Source organism: Mytilus trossulus, chromosome 11 (assembly GCF_036588685.1).
Source record: "Mytilus trossulus isolate FHL-02 chromosome 11, PNRI_Mtr1.1.1.hap1, whole genome shotgun sequence".
In the NCBI taxonomy this organism is placed as follows: domain Eukaryota; kingdom Metazoa; phylum Mollusca; class Bivalvia; order Mytilida; family Mytilidae; genus Mytilus; species Mytilus trossulus.
Window position 1 is genome coordinate 18,487,505 of NC_086383.1, and position 24,048 is coordinate 18,511,552.

Sequence of the window (24,048 nt, forward strand, 5' to 3'; positions counted from 1 at the left end):
TTACTAAACGGTTATCCTATAAAGGATGTTCGCTTCTCTGTTTTTCAAAATAACAAGCATTATAACAGTCTGTTATAAATAAATGTTTTATGAATAACGCAAATTTAAAAGCAGGAAACAAAAAAAATTTAATCCATTGAAATTTTGCCTGGAAATGGTTCTCTCTAAAAAATTTATGCTGTTCACATTGGCTCCGTTTACTTATTAAATAAGGAAATATAAAATGAAATTTCATTAGATTTTTAAAAAAAATGGCTTTTTAATTTAATAAAATTATGAAACGAAAGTAGGGGTAAGCGGGTAAAACAAAATTGAATAGCTCTACATGCTATATCTGAAAATAAAACCCCGTCAGAGTAGCTAACATACCTAATTAGTAAGTTTTCCTGGATATACATAACAAAACCAGTTCATTGTCGATAATTGACAGAAGATTTAATGCTTAAAAATATGTATACATCCCAACTGGTTCCTTTAATTTGTATTTCATTGCATGTAGATAATTATGAAGATCTACATTACGTAATTGTGTGACCACATCCTCATTATGTATCTGACAGTGGTTATTGTTACTCTTTTATTTCTTGTCTTACGTAACTCATCTGTTAAATATAAAGTGTAATGCCCTTGAAAGAATTTTTTAGATACTAAGCCAGACAGCTATAAACTTGTATTTAGAATTGTTAACAATTGAAGCCATGTTATATACAATTTCGTTAGAGAGAAAGATACCAGAGGCTATTCAAACTCATAGATAGAAAATAAACTGAAAACGCCATGGCTAACATAGAAAAGACAAGCAGACAAATAAAAGTACACAAGACACAACATAGAAAACTAATGACTTAGAAAATCGAAACCCTACCAAAAAAGGGGTGGCGTGGGGTGTGGGTCTCAGATGCCTCGGAAGGTAATATAGGCAGATCGTGGTCCACATGTAAGAATCGAAATATTTTAAATATCCGATTGTCCAAAAAACAATAAAATTTCAAATACATGCATGTTATGTATATATGTATGTAAAAAATATGTACAGCTGTTGCCTTTCATATAATCTGGCATGAACTATCAGTCTTATTTCACTATTAGAGCAGTTTCTGACAAAAGCTTGTGTAACCTAACACAGTCTTTGAAGTTTTATCCTGAAACTGTTTAAGACTCAGGACAGACTTTATATTACCTAAAGGTCGTTGTTTATTTTCGGTGCGTTCCTTTCTTTTATACATTTATTTCTTACAGTCGTACCCTAGAACACATTTGGACAATTATATCATCGGAATACCCTGACAGTAGATCAACACTTTCTATACAGTTTAACCTTAGAGCATACATTGTAGCTAGACAGTTCTACCCTAGAACACATTTGGACAATTATATCATCGGAATACCATGACAGTTTATCAACACTTTATATACACTTTATTACATTAGAGCATACATTGTAGCTAGACAGTTCTACCCTAGAGCACATTTGGACAATGATCTCATCGGAATACCCTGACAGTACATCAACACTTTCTATACAGTTTAACATTAGAGCATACATTGTAGCTAAACAGTTCTACCCTAGAACAGATTAAAAATGTTCGAATATATAGAGTAGACCTGTTCTAGTGTTGTTTGTAGTAGTTATTGAACATTATTCTGGAAGTAAGGGACGACATCAAAAGTTCGATGAAGGATAAAAAACTTAATTCATATAGTTTTTTCACTGACCCCCTATCCCCCTCCTAACTTAATTTGGGAAAAATTGATTGATCAATAAGGGTATGTGTAAAATCGTTTACAATTTAAACAAAAGTTGCAGCAATTTTACCCTCAACCCCAAAGTATTTGAATTACGTTTTTTAACCCTTCATTGATTTTTTGATATCGTTCCTAATGAAGAGATTTATAGAACGAACTCACATGTTCATAAAGAACTAATAACTTGAAAAAGAACAATTCTTGTAATGCAGTTTTCTGTTTGACTCATTCCCTTTTTTCGTCTTCAATTTTATCTATATGAAATATGTCTAAAGAAAATGAAAATTTCACATTATAATTTTCATTTTGTTTTTTTGTAATGATGATAACTTTCGTTCAAAACATGACAAATACTTATCAATTTGTGAATAAAGAAACAAGATACGACGATAGAAAGAAGTAAACACAAAAGCTACATATTTTAGGTTAATACTGCAGATCCCATATATTTTAAAACTACTTCATATCCCCGTAAAGTATAATTTCAAAGGAAAATATGCAGACAATAAAGTATATAGATGTACATTAAGGCATGTTAACTATTCCCTAGGCAGATGTTCTGACAAGATGGTATGCTTTTTCACATATCATTCAAAGCAAATTGACATGAAAAAGTATGCACTTTTAAACCAAACAATAAAATAACAATTATTAGGAAGTTGCAGGTAACAGTGTTCATATATTTTAACAGTTTATTGCATTCACAAATTCTTATTAAAATCATATACTAAATTGTTTGAATCATTTAACTAATAAAAGTTATTGGAAGGTGAAAAAACCCTATTCTAACTTAATTTGGTTTTTCATTGATTTCACCTGTCTGTCATATTTAAGTCTATTCATTGAAATTGACCAAAATTTAGTAACAATGTCCGTAATGAATAGATAATGTTTACTATGAAATCGTAATTCAGCTTCCATAATTGATGATTATTAAATTATTAATCCATCAAAACGTAAAAACTCCATGCTAGAGATATACAAAATGATGAAAGTCTATAATTGTTCCATTTTCGTACAACTGAAAAAGTTTCAAATACATGAACATGATGAATGACAAACCCCCAACTGTTATTAGTGAATGGTGCATGGAGTTTTGTAAGTATCAATTTGGAAGAAGCTTGTTATTATTAATTGACTGTAAAAAGCAGTTTAAAACAAACAATCAAATTTAAGCATGTCAGCTGCATATCAAAACTTATCAATATACATACTCAACTCTAATGTAAATACGATAAACTTGTTATAAAAGTCTAAAAATTCTGATTAAGAACCGATTAAAATGTATTTTGCATTATTAAAAACGCATCAAGGAATTTTGTCAGTTACAATGTAGTAATATTCTTTGAGGTAAATAAGCATTTTCACTGACTGTTTTCTGACCTTTGTTCGGGTTTTTGTCCCATTGACACATTTCCCGTTTCCATTCTCATTGGTATTATTGCTTTGTACCTTTATATACCAAATGTGCTGATGATGGTCAACGGGTGAGACTTTAAGAACAATTTATTTGTCTATGACAGAGGCGGGTTTAGGCGGGGGGGGAGCTAGGGGGACAAGGTTCCCCCTTTTGAGAAAATAAATTGGTTGCTTATATAGGGATTCACTGAAGTATGAAGCAATCGGGCCTCCTCTTAGGCAGCCATTGGGCCGCCACTTATGAAAATTTCTGGATCCGCCACTGTATGAATTTGAATTACAATTGAAGATTTATGCGCTACGTAGTATACTAATTACAGGGGTTATTTTCAGCAGTTCTTATCTTCTAAAAGGCAGTTCTTTCTAAGAGGGGTGTAAATATGGGTTGAAAATTGACCTGATTAAGGGTGATACATGTAAAATTCAGGGTATAACTGGTTTCTATGAAGTTAAACATTAGGTAAAATAGTAAGTTAGCTGTGAAAATTGTAAAATTGTAATAGATAGGGATGTTTGGATCGGTGGTCTGACACATAAAGGCCACACGTCACGGCTTGATCATCTTCCAAACGTAATTAAGTTTAATATCATTTTTGACACATTGAACAACTGGTACATTGTGTTTTGATATCTCACTTTCATTTTTGATAACACTTGGCAACATCATATCTTTTATATTTTCATATTTATTGGTTGTTTAATACTAGAAATGACTGTTACCGTTAAATTAATGGTTTATAAATGATCAATTCGGCGATGGGGTTCCTTCTAGTAGTACATTGGGTGTAGCCCACCCTGATGAAATTGTCTATGATTATGGAAAATGTATATTTTAATCGGGATAAGGAAGAATGATACTGAAACATCGTCTTGTATGTTTAGATTTACCTTTTCTTTGTAACAATCGCATGCCCTTGCATTTCACCAAAGAGGTCAGAAGAAAGCGGAAAATAAGCTGAAAGAATAATTTTGGTTTGTTTAAGTTGTCTTTCACTATACAGATGTATCACACCTGTTTCCGTACATTTGAGGTTGCTTTGCATTAAGGAAGCTGGCTTGTCATGTTTTAGATTCTTGTGTCAGATTTTCGTAATCTTCTGGTTTTATCCATTTAAATGCCTTGAAAAAATTTGCCTGGTGACCCTCCATTTTTTCTTTCTGTAAATCTTTTACATATATAATGATAAGCCATCTGTTAAAGTCTTATAAAATTTAAATTACTATTTTACAGTTTTTGAGAACTTCAACTTGTCAATGATAAAGCTATGAAAAGTCAAGAGAGAATATTTTCCCTGCAACAATTTCAATGACTGATAACTCGAAAACAAGCACGGTGACATATATATATATTTTGGCTCTTTGGATTCCTTTATTAATCCCCTATCTATATAAACTTGTGTTTTGAAAAGTTAATTACTATGAAACTGAGAAGCGAACTCCCTTTATTTCTGTTTCGTTATTAATGTAATAAAGAAAGTTGGTCATTAGACAAGAACATTATACGATAATGTTGACATTTATATTCACGATGAATTAAATATAAGAAGTAAGGTAAAGTAAGGTTAGGCTATATCATACTGGAAAGCTTTTCTCGTACAAGGTATTCAAAGAAAGAAAACTTCAAAGTTTTGCGTCAAAACAATCTATAAGTATTAGTTAATTACCATGAAAATAAACGCATAAAATCTAAATAATCGTTATCTTTTAAAACGTGTAATGTGCTATCTCAGTACAATAGCAAATGAAAAGAAAACAAGGTATCTGATATACTTTTGAAGATAACTTTTAAAAAAAAAAAGCTGTTAGATTAAAATGTATTGTAATGAACTTGAACACGTGTAACAGATATTTGGTTCATGTGCTTTTCTTCAAAGTTGCTTTGTGCATAGCGTTAATAGGAACAGTAGATATTTATGTTTTGAAATCTGTCTTATATTGAACAAAAATTGATAATAACACTTTATGAATTTGTTGTGTCTAGAGCGCTTTTCTGAATATAATTTTCATGAACGCTCATACACAAATATTTGAAACGAAATGATTCTGTTGAAGTGCAAGAAGCAAAATAGAAGTATGAGCAACCCCTTACTGGGGACAGACATAATCATTGCTGTTGATCGTTTTTGAATTATTTTATTTTAATAATGTAGATTATGATTATTTGAATGTATGGCGTAGAAACATCTGTTTACTTTTTCTGGGTTTACCGCCTTTAGATTAGCTTATTCTGCAGCTTTTTACTATGTACTGTCGGTTCTAACTCGACAAAACAAACATTTTATTTTAATGGAGTACTGTGTCAAAACAAACCCTTGCAGGTTAAAAGCCGGACAAATGTATCCGATAGAAATCTGTTATATATTCTGACGAAGAACCAAGCACAATATAGGTTATTTGAATATTTCAAGTATTCAATAAGGCCACAATTAAAAATATTTTGGCTTGCCCAAACCCTATCCAAAGGTTGAGACAGTGGGTAGGTAGGTAGGCATTTGATTTAAAAAAAAAAGAAATTGAAGTATCGGGATGTGTTGTGCATCGTCACTTCCTTCATTCAAAATGAATATCATATAACCGATGGTCGATAAGCAACCGTTAGTAAATCAAAACTGTTAGTATCCGTTACCAAGAGGCTCAACTACAAAGCTTACAATTTTTCCAACTCATATAAAAGAAATTCAAAATGTGTACTATATTTATCGCCTGAATTAACAACATCCTCACATACATGCCTGAGATGTTTCACTTAACGATGTGCTCAATTACAAAAACGTAAACAAAAATCTATATTGTTGAAGTATTTTCGTTTGATAGCGAGGCTGTGAATAGTTTCGCATCTTAACAAGTATTAAATAGATACCTGAGACGAGTGTTCCAGGTGCTCACCTGTGTTTTAATTAGATGTTCTTTGACTGTTTTAACTGATGTGTACTGAAGTGAACAGAATAGAAGTGAGTCTGACAGGGGATCCTTTATATCTGTATTCTTTAACATTTTAGTTCATGTTTCTCTATTCTTCATATCCAGTCTTTATTCATTTTTTTTGTCATTTATTCTGCACTTATAACTAATTAATATCTATTCTTTTGATCCTATTCAGACCCGTGTCTACAAAGAAGTATCCACCTATCTGATTTTTTTCAAAGATTTTATTTCAATAATTGTTTATTATAATTATTTTCACGTATTGTATAGAACAACTTGACATGAAACACCTGCTGCTTACTATCTGGATTTACGATGGGTTTTTTTATATGTAAGAACCGCCTTTAGTTGGATTTTTTTTTGATAGCTTTCCAGCGATGTATTGTCGGATCTACTGCAAGATTGGTCAAAACAATCCAATATTGTTTATTCGAATTGAGTAGCTAAAGTAAACATTGGCAAGTTAAGAGACAAATAAATGTATCTGATAGAATAACGTTATATTTCGACAAAGATCATAGCAGAAAATAGGCTGTTTGAATATTTTAAATATACAATAAGGAGAAGAATTATACATGGTCATTTTCTTCATACGATTTTTTTTAAAATGAACGCTGGTCGATAAGTAACCGTTAGAACTTCAATATTGTTAGTACCCGTTCTCAAGTAGCTCAACTACAACGCTTACCATTTTCAAGTTACAAATGCAATCATTTCGACATTTGTACTATATTTATAATCTTCATAAAACATCCTCACATAAAATGCTTGAGATTTTTTTTCCTTAACAATGTGTTCAATTACAAAAACGTAAACAAAAATGTATATTGTTGAAGTATTTTCGTTTGATAGCAAGGCTGTGAATAGTTTAGCATCTTAACAAGTATTAAATAGATACCTGAGACGAGTGTTCCAGGTGTTCACCTGTGTTTTAATTGAATGTTCTTTGACTGTTTTAACTGAAGTGTACTGAAGTGAACAGAGTAAAAGTAAGTCTGAATGGGGATCCTTTATTTCTGTATTTTTTTAACATTTTAATTCATTTTTCTCTATTGTTCATATCTAGTCTTTATTCATTATATTTACCATTTATTCTGCAATTATAACTTATCATTATCTGTTCTTTTGATCCTATTCAGACCCGTGTCTACAAAGAAGTATCCACATCTCTGAATTTTTCAGAGATTTTATTTTAATAATTGTTGATTATAATTATTTGAACGTATGGTATAGAACATGTTGACATGAAACACCTGCTGCTTACTATCTGGATTTGCGATGTTTGTTTTTTTTTTATATGTAAGAACCGCCTTTAGCTGTAAACTCGTTTGATAGCTTTCCTGTTATGTATTGTCGCCTCTACTGCAAGACTGGTCAAAATAATCCAAAATTGTTAATTCGAATGGAGTAGCTAAAATAAACCTTTATTGGCCGGTTAAGAGACAAATAAATGTATCCGATAGAATAACGTTATATTTCGACAAAGATCATAGCAGAAAATAAGCTGTTTTAATATTTTAAATATACATTAAGGAGAAGAAATATACATGGTCACTTTCTTCATACAATTTAAAAAAAACACGCTTGTCGGCAAGTAACCGGTAAAACATCAATATTGTAAGCACCCGTTCTCACGTATCCCAACTACAAAGCTTACCATTTTCAAATTACAAATGCAATCAATTCGACATTTGTACTTTTTTTTCAATCTTCATTAGAAACGTCCTCACATAAATACTTGAGATGTTTTTTTCTGAACAATGTGCTCAATTACAAAAACGTAAACAAAAATCTATATTGTTGAAGTATTTTCGTTTGATAGCGAGGCTGTGAATAGTTTAGCATCTTAACAAGTATTAAATAGATACCTGAGACGAGTGTTCCAGGTGTTCACCTGTGTTTTAATTGAATGTTCTTTGACTGTTTTAACTGAAGTGTACTGAAGTGAACATAATACACAGCTACTTCTGCATAGGTACTATTTCTGTACTAAAAATATGTAGTACTGGAAATTTACTTTTAATATTTAGTACTATTTCTTTACTTTAAAATTATTGTAATATTTAGGTACTTGTATTTTACAGTACTTGATTTGTTCTAAATATTTTGGTACAGAAAGAATACAATATTCCATGTTTGAAAATCATAATTTAAAGAGATTTGAAATAGAAAAACTTTCAAAATGCTGAAAACGTAACAGTAGTAACCAAAAATATGTAGCACCTAAATTTCAAGTACAAATTAAGTACTGTAAAATACAGGTACCTAAATATTACAATAATTTTAAAGTAACAAAATAGTACGGAATATTAAAAGTAAATTATCATTACTACAGATTTTTAGTACAAAAAAAGTACCTATGCAAAAGTAGCTGTGTAGAAGTGAGTCTGACGGGGGTCCTTTATTTCTGTATTCTTTTAACATTTTAATTCAATTTTCTCTCTATTCTTCATATCCAGTCTTTATTCATTATTTGCCATTTATTCTGCACTTATCACTTATTATTCTCTGTTCTGTAGACCCTATTCAGATCCGTGTCTACGAAGAAGTATCCACCTAAGCTTTAGTTTTTCATAACTGTATGGTAGCAGGCTCAGTTGATCCAAGATATTTTTGGTCGGGATTAGAGTCAAAACTGTGCGTAACAGAAGAATAATTTCTCGAAAGGAAATGTTGCTTAGATCTATATATTTTGCTATGCTTATTTAAGTTCACAAAGCAACAACAAACATATCATACTACTTATCCAAAGATATATATGACAGCATTCCTTTAAATTTCAATAATGCAAAAAGTAAAATCACAAAAAAAAAATGCGAGAAAAATCAAAACGAAAAGTCCCTACTGAAATGGAAAAATCAAAGGATAAAACACATCAAACGAATGGACAACAACTGTCATATTCCTGAATTGGTCCAGCATTTTAAAATATCAAAATGGTGCTTTGAACCTGATTTTTTTAGCGCTAAACCTCTCACTTTTATGACAGCCGCATCAAATTCCGTTATTCTTTAAAGGATGCGTGAACAAAACTGACATAATCGGTAAAATAGTTAAAATATGGTTATTGAAGTCATCACTGTGTTATAATCACAAGAAAAACAAACATATACAAAAAACACAAAAAGCATCTATCAAATTAAAAAAAACACGAATCATGTCAGTCCTAAATTATCAACAAGGCAACACATCACTTGAGTGTTGTATTATCGTATAGCGGGTTATTTTCGCGGGGTGTAAATTTTCGTTTTATTTTCGCGGATAGAACAAAATCGCCAAAATAAATTCCGCCAATTTAAAAGTGCACATGCAAAGGTAATGTTAAAAATGTTGAATCCGCTAAAATAATAACCGCCAAAATTTTTCGTATACCTTATTCAATGAAAATCGCGAAATTTTACACCCACGAAAATTACCCGCTATACGGTATAACAGAATCATTGCAGGCAATGAAACATGAACAGGGGTTTATTTTTATGTCTTATATTTTCTTTTTAAAGAGTCATGGTTCAAAGATATATTAATCTTGTAATTTTTTTGTGCGCGTTGATAGACATTGACAGATGTAAAATACCTAAAAAATATTTGTAACATAAAAAATGGAAAGATATAAAATGAGTATAAATATATGTTGAAAGACATAATTGCAAAAAAAAATAAAAAAAATAACGAAATACGATAAAAAAGCAAAGATATAAACAAGGATGATTTCAACATAAGCAGCAATAAAACTGTAATAGCTGTTAATATAAATAATTAAACGTATATGATAATCAATTTTGTACTCTACCCTTGATGTTACCAGTAGTATTTATTTATACGAGAATACACGCTGATAAAATAGAAATAAAAGAAATACCACATATCATGCATGCTAAATTTGTGAAAGGATAATAGAAACTAATCTGTTTGCTTGTTATTAGCCTTGTTCATTAATTTTCAAATATAATTATAATGATATTATCACAGGCACTTGTCTCAGAAAAAAATCCCTTTATACCTTAATATAACAATTGTTATATTAAGGTATATAGGAAAACCATATCTGAGACAAGTGCCTTTGAATGTTATGTATTCTTTGTCTCTTTGAGACGGCTTTGTTTCCTACGGAAGCCGATAAGGGCCATTCAAAAAAAAAAATTTATGTCGTAATTACGACATAGCATGTCGTAATTTCGACATATCATGTCGTTATTACGACATCGCTTTATCGTAATTTCGACATAACATGTCGTTTAAACGACATCGCTATGTCGTAATTACGACATAACATGTCGTTTTAACGACATCGCTATGTCGTAATTTCGACATAACATGTCGTTATAACGACATAGCTATGTCGTAATATCGACATATCATGTCGTAATAACGACATCGCTATATTTAAAAAAAATATGTATTATGATTGACAAGAGACTAAATGACACAGAAATTAACAACTATAGGTCATCATAATGCCCCAAAGAATAAGAAAAGCCCCCGCATTGTCAGCTATAAAAGAGGGAGGAAAGATACCAGAGGGAGAGTCCCCGAAATGCTGTGTGGCAGACAGTGTTATTATTTAATTATTAGCTCCCTTGGTAAAACTCCAAATTTCATATTTATTGTATTTTATTGTTAAATGATTTACATGAAGCTTAATAAGTATATATTTGTTAATTACATAGCTTTTGCTATTTGAATTCATTGGTTAAATATTTCTTTTTATGTTTTAAAGTTTGATATTTGCATCGTCGCAAAATCTTTGAGTACTTTCTTTGGATACCTTCAGTGAGAAGCATATATATTTTATAGATCCCAATATCGGTCGCACAATTGATTTACTGTCATACATGATATATATGCATGTGATTATACTTAAAACATTGCCTTGTGATATTTGTGTGTAATGTGTAATATATCGGTTGTATATACATGTTGAATATGAATAAAAATAAAAAAATAAATGATAGACACAAACATTGCCAAGTTGTCGAAATTGAAATTTTATTAGAGAAGTGGACTTACTTGTCCTTCCAAGGCAAGCCATTCTTTCTATCTCCTTATAAATAATCGTAAACTACATGGCTTCTTGTAATGAAGGTGAAATGAAGTATTGTTTGCTCTATTTCTACTTTCAAACGTAGGGCACGATGATTCTACAACCCCTAGGTTTTAAAACAGAATCTTCGCAATTTCGTCCGCAAAAACAAAATAAAAATGTTAGAAAACACGAACCAATATTAAAACAAATTTAATATACTATGTTTTGAATTATGTTTTACAGCTCTTGATCATATTTTAAGTAATATCTAGTATATTTGAGGATTAAAATAAGAAAGCAATTGTGAAATAAAAACGGATGTCCAACGGTACATTTATGAAAAAACTGTTTTAACTCTCATGTATTGTGATCCTATTTCTTATTCTCCGATCTTTTTGATTCTTGTCAGCATCAACGACATGTGTCGATTCTTTTTGGCGTTAAAGCTGTTATTTTACCTAATTTCATTTGACTCGCTGGCTGTATATTAAGCTGGAATAAAAAAAAATGTCCGACGTTTTTCGTTAACTCAAAGACTAAAAGTAGATATAGCAGAAAATGAAAAAAGAGTAAGACAATAATAATAACTAACAAAAGTACAAATATTTGCCTCATGTGAGTTCAAATATTGCTGATTCAATAAAATCTTCTCTGCACAGTCGTTTTTCAAACGGTAGTCATTTTGTCCAAGTTGATATTTCATTTTTCAAAGCAAATAACGCGTATTTTTTTTATAATTGATCAAAACAAAAGTTTGATACACGAGGAGTAAAAAATGCCAAGTTATCAACTACATATTTGGGTCATAAAGGAATACAATGCTTCTATACATTACTAAACGGTAGCCAATTTGTCCAAACATCTAAAAACGTCTAAGATCCTAAAGACGCTAATTTCCGACGTTACATGTGCTTTAGTTTCAATTAAATGTTCATGATAATTAAAACAAATCGTGTATGTAATTTGGAAAAAGAGGTTGATGATTGCTGCCGGAAAAAAAGTGCATGTTGCTATAGACTCCGCCCGAGAACATAGGTTAAATTTTGCATTTTTTATTAATCGAACGAAAAACTATAAAGCTTTTAACGAGTTATTTAAAAAAAAAAAAATGAAATTGGGAAAAAATCCCATTACATGAACTTCGTCCAACTTTTGCAAAGACAAATTTGAGACACCAGGACAGTCCTCTAAATGTAAAAAGCGAAAGGAAATTTATGTCACGGAAGTACTCCGAAATAGATCATTCAAATTCGTCACTTCAGTAAGGTGCAATGTCCAGTATTAAAAGACTTGATACCAGTTAACGGAATGTTTTACTTCGCGATTTGTCCTGCTATTCATGGTATAACTGTCGTGATGAAAGCAATTCCTGTACTAGCGCAAGCAGCAATCAATACTTCAATTTACCCTAATTACAAAAAGCCATGTAGTTTGCGCTTATTAAAATTGAGATGGAATGCTTAGCTTGCAGTAGAGGTTATCTATAACCTTGTGGTTTACTATAATCATGCCTGGCTGTAAAGCCCTTTACTTCAATTCATGTTTCAAAATTTGCGGAGTCTATAAAATATATAAGTTTCTCACTGAAGGTATCCAGAGAGGGTAATCAAAAATTTTGCGACGATGCAAATATCAAACTTTACAATATAAATAAAAATCTTTAACCAATGAATTAAAATAGCAAAAACTATGTAATTAACAAATATATACTTATTAAGCTTCATGTAAATTATTTAACAAAAAATACATTAAATAAGAAATTTGGAGTTTAACCAAGGGAGCTAATAATTAAATAATAACACTGTCCGCCACACAGCACTTCGAGGACTCTCCCTCCAGTATCTTTCCTCCCTCTTTTATAGCTGGCAATGCGGGGGCTTTTCTAATTATTGGGGGCATTATGATGACCTATAGTTGTTAATTTTTGTGTCATTTGTTTTTTGCCAATCATAATACATATTCTTTTATATATAGCGATGTCGTTATTACGACATGATATGTCGAAATAACGACAAAGCTATGTCGTTATAACGACATGTTATGTCGAAATTACGACATAGCGATGTCGTAATAACGACATGTTATGTCGAAATTACGACATGCCATGTCGTAATTACGACATAAAATATTTTTTTTGAATGGCCCTTATCGGCTTCCGTAGTTTCCTATAGTTCTTAATTTTGGTTCTGTTTGTGATACCATAGATGTCACAGATAATTTGTCAGCGCGTCGTTGATCCATATGAATATGAACGATATTATACATTTGGAAACTAATCGGTTTGCTTTTTATTAGCCTTGTTCATTTTTAACTGTCACAGATCAGAGATGATGTTTATGTTTTTTTTTAATTTTCATCTTTTGTCATGTTAAATTTGTGAAAGTAAAATAGAACGATATAATACATTTGGAAATTTATTTGTTTGCTCTTTATTAGCCATGCTCATTATTAACTGTCCAAGATCAGAGATGATGTTTATGTTGTTTTTTAATTTTTTTTTTATCCTTTGTCATGTTAAATTTGTGAAAGTAAAATAGAACGATATTATACATTTGGAAACTAATCGGTTTGCTCTTTATTAGCCTTGTTCATTATTAATTGTCCAAGATCATAGATGATGTTTATTGTTTTTTTATTCTTTGTCTCTATAATTAAATTAACGGTACCAATTTTCTTGCATCAGATGCGCATCTCGACAATACATGTCTCTTCAGTGATGCTCGTGGCCAAAATATTTGAAATCCAAAGCTTATATAAAAGAGGAAGAGCTATAAACGAGACGGGTTTGTTTCCTATGGCTCTTTATTTTAGTCCTTTTTGTGATACCATAGAAGTCACAGACAATTTGTCAGTGCGTCGTTGATCAATCGAAATTTTATTCTTAGTTATCAGAATAGAACGTAAGTAGTTTTTAAAGTTGAAGATATTATCAACGATAATCATTAACATCAACATCAAAGTTTATTGTCTATAACAAATTGTTTCGTATTGGGTGATGAGTATTTTATTTTCTCAAGGAGATTTGTACCAAGAATATAGATATACAGTGAAAACTGTTTAAACCGAACCTCTCAGGGATATAAGATTGTGTTCGGTATTTGCCTATGTTCGGTTTAATGAGGTTGACAGTGCATACAATTTGATATTACAGTGCTCAAGAACATGTTTGGTTTATACAGGATTTCGGTTTATGCAGGCTCGGTTTATCCAGGTTTTACTGTAACAATAATTTATTATATTATGATATTATATGAGTATACAGGTAGGTGATATGACGTTATATACATAAACATCTAATTATATACTTGCTTTGATCTTGGGATCCGCGGAGAAAGTTATTGTCAAATATCCAGTCCCTAGCTTTTTTCGGGATATGTTACTGAATTTTACATTTTTATGCCATAGTTTGAAACTTGGTATAATAATTATGTATATAATCACTGTAAATACAAACACACTCTTTGAAATACATATTCAAATTGAACATATAACTCAGTCTCCATTTGCCATAATAACACTGTAGTGCGATCGTATAGACAACAAAAATTGAAGCTTATGTCTGTCCTTATTCATCATAGAACCTTGTCCTACATTACTTACATGTTAAATGTTTGCACCTGTCATAAGTCATGAATCTGATGTACAGTAGTTGTCGTCTGTAGTTCATACGTGTTTCTTGTTTCCCGTGTTAATATAGATTTGAATGGGTTTAAATTAGTACTGTTTGTGGCCCTTTATAGCTTGCTGTTCGATGTGAGCCAAGATTCCATGTTGAAGGCTACACATTGACCTATAATGGTTTACTTTTAAAAATTGTAATTTGGATGGAGAGTTGGCACTCATACCATATCTTTCTATATCTATCTTTTTATATACATTCATTAAAAACTGTTTTATTATTCGACATTAAGTGATTTTGTCTCCAATGGTATGTATTGCACTTTGACATCTCTGTCTTTAATAATCTTCAGCTTCGTATTTACAATTTGGTTTGGCCTTCCAACTGTTTTGATTCGAGTGCAACTGACGAGTCGCATGTAGACGAAAAGTTCATTTGACAAACGTAATTATAAATCTGTATCTCTGTTGCGTGTGTTCACTAGCGGTTTTTGTTTCCTTTAATCCCGGTCGACGTTCAGCGTAAACTTCTGAAGATATTGTTTACTTGTTTTTTTGTCCTGGTTACGTACGAAATATTAGTCACTGGACGTAAATCATCTAACAATCAATAATTCAAAGATCAAACGAAGAATAAAATCGAATCAATGGAAAGAATTCATAATAAAAAGCTACTGAATTATTTGTAAAATATTAAAGGCATTGGTAATTTGTTTTTGTGCGATACTGAATATACATGAACAACTTGCCACTGGAGGGTATTTAAGTATAAGCAAAGTCCAGATGAAAAGAAAAAGATCTTATCCATGATTAGTGTTTTTTACAAAAAGCTACTTGGTTGTTGATACAATATTGAATGTATTGCTACTTTGTCAGATTTGTGTCCTAAATATGCATGAAATATTTGCCACTTGACGTAAATCAAGCAACAATACAAAACGAACAAAAATCAAATCCATGCAAAGATTTATTTACCAAAAACTGCTTGGTTGTTGGTAAAATTTTATATGTTCCAAAAACATCCTAATTATTGTGCTATGTATATGATGTGCATAGCATGTTAAACCTGGATAAGATATATGTGCATTAGCTTGCACCCCACGGCCAGAGATACCTGTCTGTTGGTAATCAGCATTACAGATAATTAACAAGGATAATTTCATACATTCTCGTTGTAATTATCTTACTTTTCTATGTAGAGAACCTGGCTTCAGAACTAAAGAAAAAAGATGCAGAGATAAAGTCGTTACAGACTGAAGTTACGTCACTGAAGAAAACGGTAGAAATTAAGGAGAGTGATTTCCGTAGAAAGGAATTGGAATTATTACGTGACCTTGACTATGCTCAGGAGAAAAGTGATGTAAGTTTTAAATTACAGTCAAACCTGTTTTAAAATACCACATACGGGAGAGCAAAAGTGTCGACTCTTAAGACAGGTGGTCTTTTAATACAGGTTCAATTTATATGCATTTGTACTACAGAGGGAATTAAGATGGTGGTCTTTTAACACAGGTTTTTGTTTGATACATGTGGTCTCTTAAGCAGTTTTGACTGTACTTAGTAAAACGTAAGTTCGTTTTAAGTTCTGTTATTTAATTAAAATTATGATAACGTATTTTAAATATTGTTTGCCTCTTGCATTTTCCTTGATCAATTTGATTATTTCATATTTAATCTATTTACGATAAACGGTTTAGACTTGTTTCACCTTTTCGTCTTCATAAATAAAGAAAAATGGCGTCCCTCCCCAACCAACTTATAATTTCTATTCTTTGTCTTGCTTTTATTGCACACGAATTTTATGCTTAATTTCTCAATGCTGAATTAAATTTTGTTGATTTCAAGTATTCTATTATATTGTCAATTTCATCATTTTATTTTTGTGAGAAACTTACTTCAAATAGCATTGTGAATGCTTTTTGCAACATTGCAACTACGATCAAATATGATAACCTAGGAAAACAGTAATTAATGTACATTAATATATAAGTGCATTCTGAATTAAAAGGATTAACCAAATGTTTACACTTGATTTAATCGTGTGGAAATTGAGCATCATGCTTGCAAACTTATTTAAGTCTATAAATTATCATGATGATTGCTGGCAGTAAAAGAGGCATAAGCTATCAAATTCATGTTCACTGAATATATCAGCATTTTGTGTGTATTTTCTCATAAAACGCCATAAAATTATCCATCGAGGAACTCTAATGGTATACACATAAACAGACATACCAGCACGTGCATAAGAAAACTGGCGATTTTTCTTCCTCGTGGCTCCCTAGTATGTATGTACTGGTAAATGCATCCGATATCCGAAGAACCCCTCGAAAGCTGCGAGGGTACAGTGGCATCCATGTTTAATGGAGATGTGTCACTAACGTATGTTTATACGACAATTACTTTTAAAGGACAATTCAATCCCCACCCAACACAAAGGGAGTGCTAGGACACCGGGAAGTCTATTATTATGGTGGAGGAAGCCGAAGTATTCGGAGAGAACCACCGGGCCACTCGGTGGAAACAGACAAACCAGAGAGATATCAGACGATTGATCTCCAGGTCAAAGTAGGGGACTTTGACCAACCGAGGCCCCCAAAGTACCCAAGCTAGTTTAAACTCCGGTCTGGGTACCAGAGATGTGTGTGAGAGGGTGAAAATTACCCTTCAGATGTACTGATATTTTTAGCACTCCGAGTGAGAATCGAACTCGGGACCTTCAGCACTGTAGCCATCGGTCTTAACCACTAGACCACGAACTCACATAGTTTCAATATTCAATTTCGACTATTTTTTACTGAAACATCATGTTGACATCATACTCTACACATGCGTAACCGATCTCAAATAAAGGTCAAATTGAAGGATGCAACTGAGGTTTATTGTTTTTCTAATTTGTACCGAATGTCCCTTCGGATAATTAAATGCATATATAAAAGTACAAGACGAGAACATGGTTATACGATATGAATATAAACACGGATTTCTATACTTGACTACTACGCTAAAAGCTTGATAATTAAGGAGACATATACCCGGACCCTTTCCGATCAGTTTATTTTTTAATATTCAATTTACATCATACACGCGACGTGATAAATAAATAAGCAATTGATACCAATGTTCACGTCCCTGGTGTGAGCCGGCAGGGCACAAGTACGATTTCATAAGACCAAGAGGCAGTTTAAATTCTTTTGACTCATTTATCGAGATTATGCATCGATTAATTTAGAAAAAAAATAACATAAACCAATGGCAATTTGCAACATCAAGGAACTTTAAGGATATATACCGCCATCTTAAATTGTGCGATCACAGTAAATAATCGGTCTAGTTTTTTGCCCAAATCTGAATTTATTCATTGCATTATAGAAAATGTTTTAACAATTACCAAATAATTGATTTTTTTTTCAAATAAGTCATTTAAGGTGGTATGGGTGTCTTTCGCCATCTTGGATTGTAAAAAACAGAGAATCTAAGGTCCATATTTTCTATCAAGTTAGCAAAATTTGATGCAGGAATGCAGAAATTTAATATGAATTTTCATTTAAAAGAACCAATTTATAAGAATATAACTTAGAAATATTAATATTTTTACAAGTGTAGATTAATTTTGGTTGTTTTGGAATATTTTCAAATTGACATTTTAAGGGGAGGTAACTCTATAACAGTGCATTTTCTGAAGGACTCTAAATGAAAATTTCCTATTTTGTCTTTAAGCCGGAAAAAACGTACGGTGACCCTATCTTTTCTTTTGATATTCTCAAAGCATTGACTGAAAGAAATTTTTTCCTAATTTATTTTACAAATCTATCATTTTGTTTAGTTTCTATTCACAAAATGGTGTTTTTTCCTGTATAATCCATACAAAATTTGTCATTTTGTCACAACCTGTAGCTTGAGAAAATGCACCTATCATTTTTATAATATTTTTGATCATGTATCAATAGATACTACATTTTGACGAAATATGAACAAATTCTATCATTTTTATTTTAGACTCCCATACCACCTTAAGGGGAGATCACTGTTAAGTCCATTTTTTGTAATATCTGTTGGACGTGTCTCGGTACTTATACATCCCGTCATTGTGTTGTTGTGCATTGGTAATTTTTTGTATTCCTGTCTTTCATTTTTCTAATGTGCATTGTCTATATGCCTTTTTGTGTTTCTTTCTCACTTTTTGACTTTCATACAAGTGAGAGGTTTAGCTAGCTATAAATCCAGATTTAATCCACCATTTTCTACAATGCCTGTAACAAATCAGGAATAGGACAATTGTTATCAATTACTTTGATATGTTGAGCTTATGGTTTTGCCATTTGATTAGGGACTTTCCGTTTTGATTTTTCATCGGAGTTCGTTTTTTTAAAATTTTATTCTACCTTTTTGGTATACATGATTGACGAAACAAAGTACAGAGTAAATCTTTAATCTTGATTTTAATGTTATATCATTATTAATTAATGAGAAGAAACCCTATATGATGTTGGGCGTCCTATGCAACTTGAACATACTGAAATATTTGACATTATCTAAATGAAATCAGCTTTAGATAGGTGTATCTCTGTAGCTGATTTTCATAGTTTTATGAAAATCTGTCTCATATATACCATGGTAAATTAAATTTGTATTTTCTAAATCAAATGATTTGGACCATTTCCAATTTAAATATGTCTATAAAATAGAAGAGAATGAAATTTGAAATCCGTGTTGGGTTTTCTTTTTCACTTGCACGTGTTATACCCTCACCATTAAGTTTTTCTTTTGTTCGTCTGTGTATCCATCCGTCCGACCGTACGTCCCCAAGTTGGTGTCCGTTCTTTTACTTAAGTTTGCCTCAACCAAATGTTATGAAACTTATACACAATGCTTATAACCACAAAACACAAATCAAGTATGAATTGTGGTGGTATCACTTTAACCTTTCTAGAGTTATGCCCCTTTACAAATGGAAGATACTTATACACAATACTCATTACCACAAAACGCAGATCAAGTACACTTTTACCTCACTTCAGTTATGTCCCTTTATATCTTACATATGATATGCAAGCGGAGGGATCATCTATGTCCCATTAACACATTCCCGTTTTATTTTCATAGAGAGTTTCCTTAAGATTATTGGTCGAAAAAAAAAAAGAAAAAATATGTATTAAAGTTAGGAAACATACGCAGTTTCTGATTACTTATAAGGTCTCATAAAAGGTCAATTAGATTCATCCCTGATATTACTCAAATGTTGGTTGACAGTACAATTCTGTTATATAAATTATAAAGACAAGGTTGGCTGTCTCAATTTCATAACTATTTTTTTCTAAGAAATTGCTGTTATTAATAATTATATATATGTACTCAAAAACATACTTTTACCCGCCGCATTTTTGCGCCTGTCCCAAGTCGGGCGCCTCCGGTCTTTTATAGTCTTGTATAATTTTTAATTTTAGTTTATTTATATATTTCGGAGTTTAATATGACGTACATTATCACTAAACTAGTGCACATTTTTGTTTATTGGCCAACTATAGCACGCCTCCGGGTGCAGGATTTTCTTGCCTTCGGCTTTTTTTTACTCTTTGGTCGGGTTTTTTCTCTTTGACACATTCCTTTACATTTTTTGTTTTATGAATCTCAAAATATTGGTATTGTAATGTTTATGATAACATTTTAAAAATAGTATTAAACCATACGCAATCGCAATGAGCAATTTGATCCACAACGTGTATAGTAGAGATTTTGCGTTAAGATATACAAGTTTGGTCGCCAGTGTTACTAGTCTACTGCTTGTCATAGAAGTTTTAGGTTAAGTTTGGAATTTAAAGTTGAAATTTGATGTAAATACGACGTACCGTTAATTTGTTGGCTGCCAGATGAGGGATGCTGTATCTTACATAACATATTGTTTTGAAAGAGCTTTTATACATTTACATGCATTAATTTTTAACTAAGTATGTAGAAGATTCGTACAAAGTGTGCATTTTGAATGTTAACATGTTGTTTTGAAGAGAGCTTTTATACAATTACATGCATTAATTTTTACCAAATTATGCCGGAAGACATCGAACAAAGTGTACATTTAAAAAATCTATGCTAATAGTTCAAAAATCAGGAATCTGAGTATAATGCAGGGGCGGATCCAGCAATTTTTAAAAAAGGAAGGGGGCCTTACCCAGAGTGCAGGAGGGGGGTTCCAACTATATGATCCCATTCAAATGCTTTGATCGTCTACAAATAGGGGGTCCCAACTCCCGGTCCCCCCTTGGATCCGCCACTGTGATGTGACTTGTGTTTGACGGGGACATGACTTACGCAAACATGGGTGTGATTGGACGTATATTGAAATGTATCGTATGTAATGCATTCATTACAGGAGAATATTGCCTCGTCAGCACATCTAGGTTCAATCCAGGGTCCGCCATCGATTATACTAAAAATTATTGAGGTCTGAATGGGTTCTAAAAATACTGAATAAAGTGCATAAAAAATCCGCAACCCTTTCAGTTTGAGCCCACTATAATTCACCAATCTCTATGAAAAATGTTTAATCTGCAACACGAATACTAACTTCCTATGTGTCATTATTCACAGGTGTTAAGTAACCTCTTGGATATTGTCAAGGATCGAGCAGATGCTGCGGAAGCAGAATTAGAACGCCTTGCGGAAGAATGTAGATCTACAAGTGCAGCTTCAGAAAATAGTGCACGAACTGTCAGTGTATTAAGTGACATCAGTTTCGGAAGTGACGAAGTTTTCGTTGAAGGTGCATCACGGGAAAGTTCAGCGCCTGGTTCCCCGGAGTCAGCGAGCAGAAGAAAAGTAATACATAAAGACTGGGAGGTAAGATCGGTGTTTATTATAAACAACAGAGATATCATGAACAAGACTCAATTATTTCCTTATCTCTTAAAATTTGCTAGTAGTAACTTTTCATCACAACTGATGGTAAAAAGGAAAATCAAAGATTTATGTAGAAAGTAATCGGTCTTACCAATCATAAGTAAAATTTTGGCTTACCAATCACAAGTGCAAAATTTTGGCTCACTAATCATAAGTTCAAATTTTGGCTTACCTATTATAAGTACAGATTTTCGCTAAATTACCAATCTTAAGTATTAAGTTTGGCTTACTAATCATAAGTACAAATTTTGGCTAACTAATCATTAATACAGATTTTGGCTAACAATGAAATATTTTTGGCTTACCAATCACAATCTAATTATCGATGAGATGGAATCACAGAGACAATGATTTTGTCGGACGATTGTATCGGGTCATTCCGTCACCACCAGCATAATTGGTATTCCACCGATATTGATCTTTAGGGCCGGCCTACCTTCATTTCTAGTCTAACTCTTCAACTACTCAAGATTCAAAGTGTTCACATGCAATAACATTATTTGGGGTTCGTTTGGTATTTCTGTGTCCAGCATATATTACGATAACGGATAATAGAGCTCAAATGTGTCTGAAACGTTGATGTGGCTTTGACTGGACAATCTATATTACTGAATTGTATGTATAGATTATTACATGGCATTTTTCATATCAGACCCTTTATCGGCCCTAGGTCATGATATCGGCCCAAGAGCCACAGGCTCGAGGGATGATATCATGAACGAGGGCCGATAAAGGGTCTGATATGAAAAATGACATGTAATGATCTTTTTATCATATACTTCAGCAGAAGAAATACAGACAAGAACTATTGATTAAACGTTTTTTTAATTTAATTGTTTTTATTGATATTACAACCATTTTATTTATCTTGTCACAACATATAATTGATCCTCAACTATTTTGTAAAAAGTATTAAATCACTTGCGGTTTTCCGCACTGTTTTGTCGTTTTCGAACAAATTTCCGGAAATGCACGAAGTTGCATGTGATGAACGTCACGGAAATGAACGGAAAGGCATGTGAATCTGATAACATTCCGGAAGCAGTCAATAAAGGTCCCTTTATCAGCCCGCTGATGAAATTCTGAGAAATCTGTTCAATAAACCTAGCAAACCTTTAATAGCCTTTGAATATTTTAAATGTTATTGAAATGTAAAATTTTAGTAATATTTCATACAAGTATATGATAAATTCATATATTACCAAATGATTTTTTTTGTTTTTTATAAAGTCCGAGCGTCACTGATAAGCACTTAGTAGACGAAACGCGCATCTGGCGCAAATACAAAATTTCAATGCTGGTATCTATGGGGAGTTAATTGTTAACTTTTTACATCTTAAGGGAAAATCTCGCTACTGAAGTGAGTAAATAAAAAAACGGAAAACCACACTACTAGACAATATTTGTTTGTACTATTGGTAAAAACCTTCTAATTACAAGCTCGAGCCAGTTATTCAGTGGTTAACCGTTGTTGTTGTATATCACATATGTTTACTTTTATTATTTTGTACTTAACGTTGGTTTTCTCATTTGAATTGTTGTACATTGTCATGAATGTATCTATTATAGTTTTCTATACGGTTTCGATTTTGCTCATTGTTAATTGAAGGCGGGACGGTGATCTAAAGTTTCAAACATCTATGTCATTAGAGGTATCATGTTTGAAAGTTAATTCATCGGAAATCATAACGGTCTATAGTAGTAAGTGAGTTATTATCATCACTATACGTTCGTCGTCCGTCGTCCGTTAACTTAAAAAAGTCTTTTCTTTAGATACAGCGCTGTAAATAAGATTCAAACTGGGCCACAATTGTCATTGGAGCATCTTGTTTCGATGTTGTGTCCGACGATCCTGTCTGCCTTCCAATATGATCAACGTTAGGTAAAAATAAAACATTGGGGGTAAAATGCAATTACCTGATTTAATAAAAACTTGAAAACTTGAAAACTTGAAAACTTGAAATTGTGTCTTTTATCTTAAAAACCGCAATAGATAGAGAAAATATGACATGGATAAAAATGTTAAAAATTTTAAGATTTTGCCTACTGTCTATTAACGTCAAAACTGTTAGACGGCTTCGTTTAAAAAAATATCGATCTTAAATAACAAATTTTAACCAACTTGTTTCATGTTTGCCTTTTATTTTAAAAATAGTAAAAGATCGAGTATTTTTTTTTAAAAGAGAGATAGAAATTACATACAAGAAAAACTGCTAAACTCGATAGACGATGTTTTTTCATTTTAATGGCAATTTTTTTTACGAAAACGTTAAAAGTGTACAAGATGCATTTTAGATAGACTAATAATACTAAAAATAGCATAAGTTATCAGAAGACAAGATCTACAAATACAACATCATAGCCTTAATCGCCAGTAAACTCCGAATTTGAATTATTGCTCTTTATAAATGACATTTTGT

At 31.9% G+C, this 24,048-nt stretch overlaps 1 protein-coding gene across 1 annotated transcript in view; it reads left to right on the plus strand.

The window, feature by feature from the left end:
• LOC134690812 (uncharacterized) overlaps positions 1 to 24,048 on the plus strand; it is a 110,924-nt gene that overhangs the window by 49,651 nt on the left and 37,225 nt on the right. The window contains exons 4-5 of the mRNA XM_063550896.1: positions 15,931 to 16,091; positions 21,320 to 21,568. Coding sequence (XP_063406966.1) covers positions 15,931 to 16,091; positions 21,320 to 21,568 — 410 coding nt within the window. The remainder of the gene's footprint in view (positions 1 to 15,930; positions 16,092 to 21,319; positions 21,569 to 24,048) is intronic.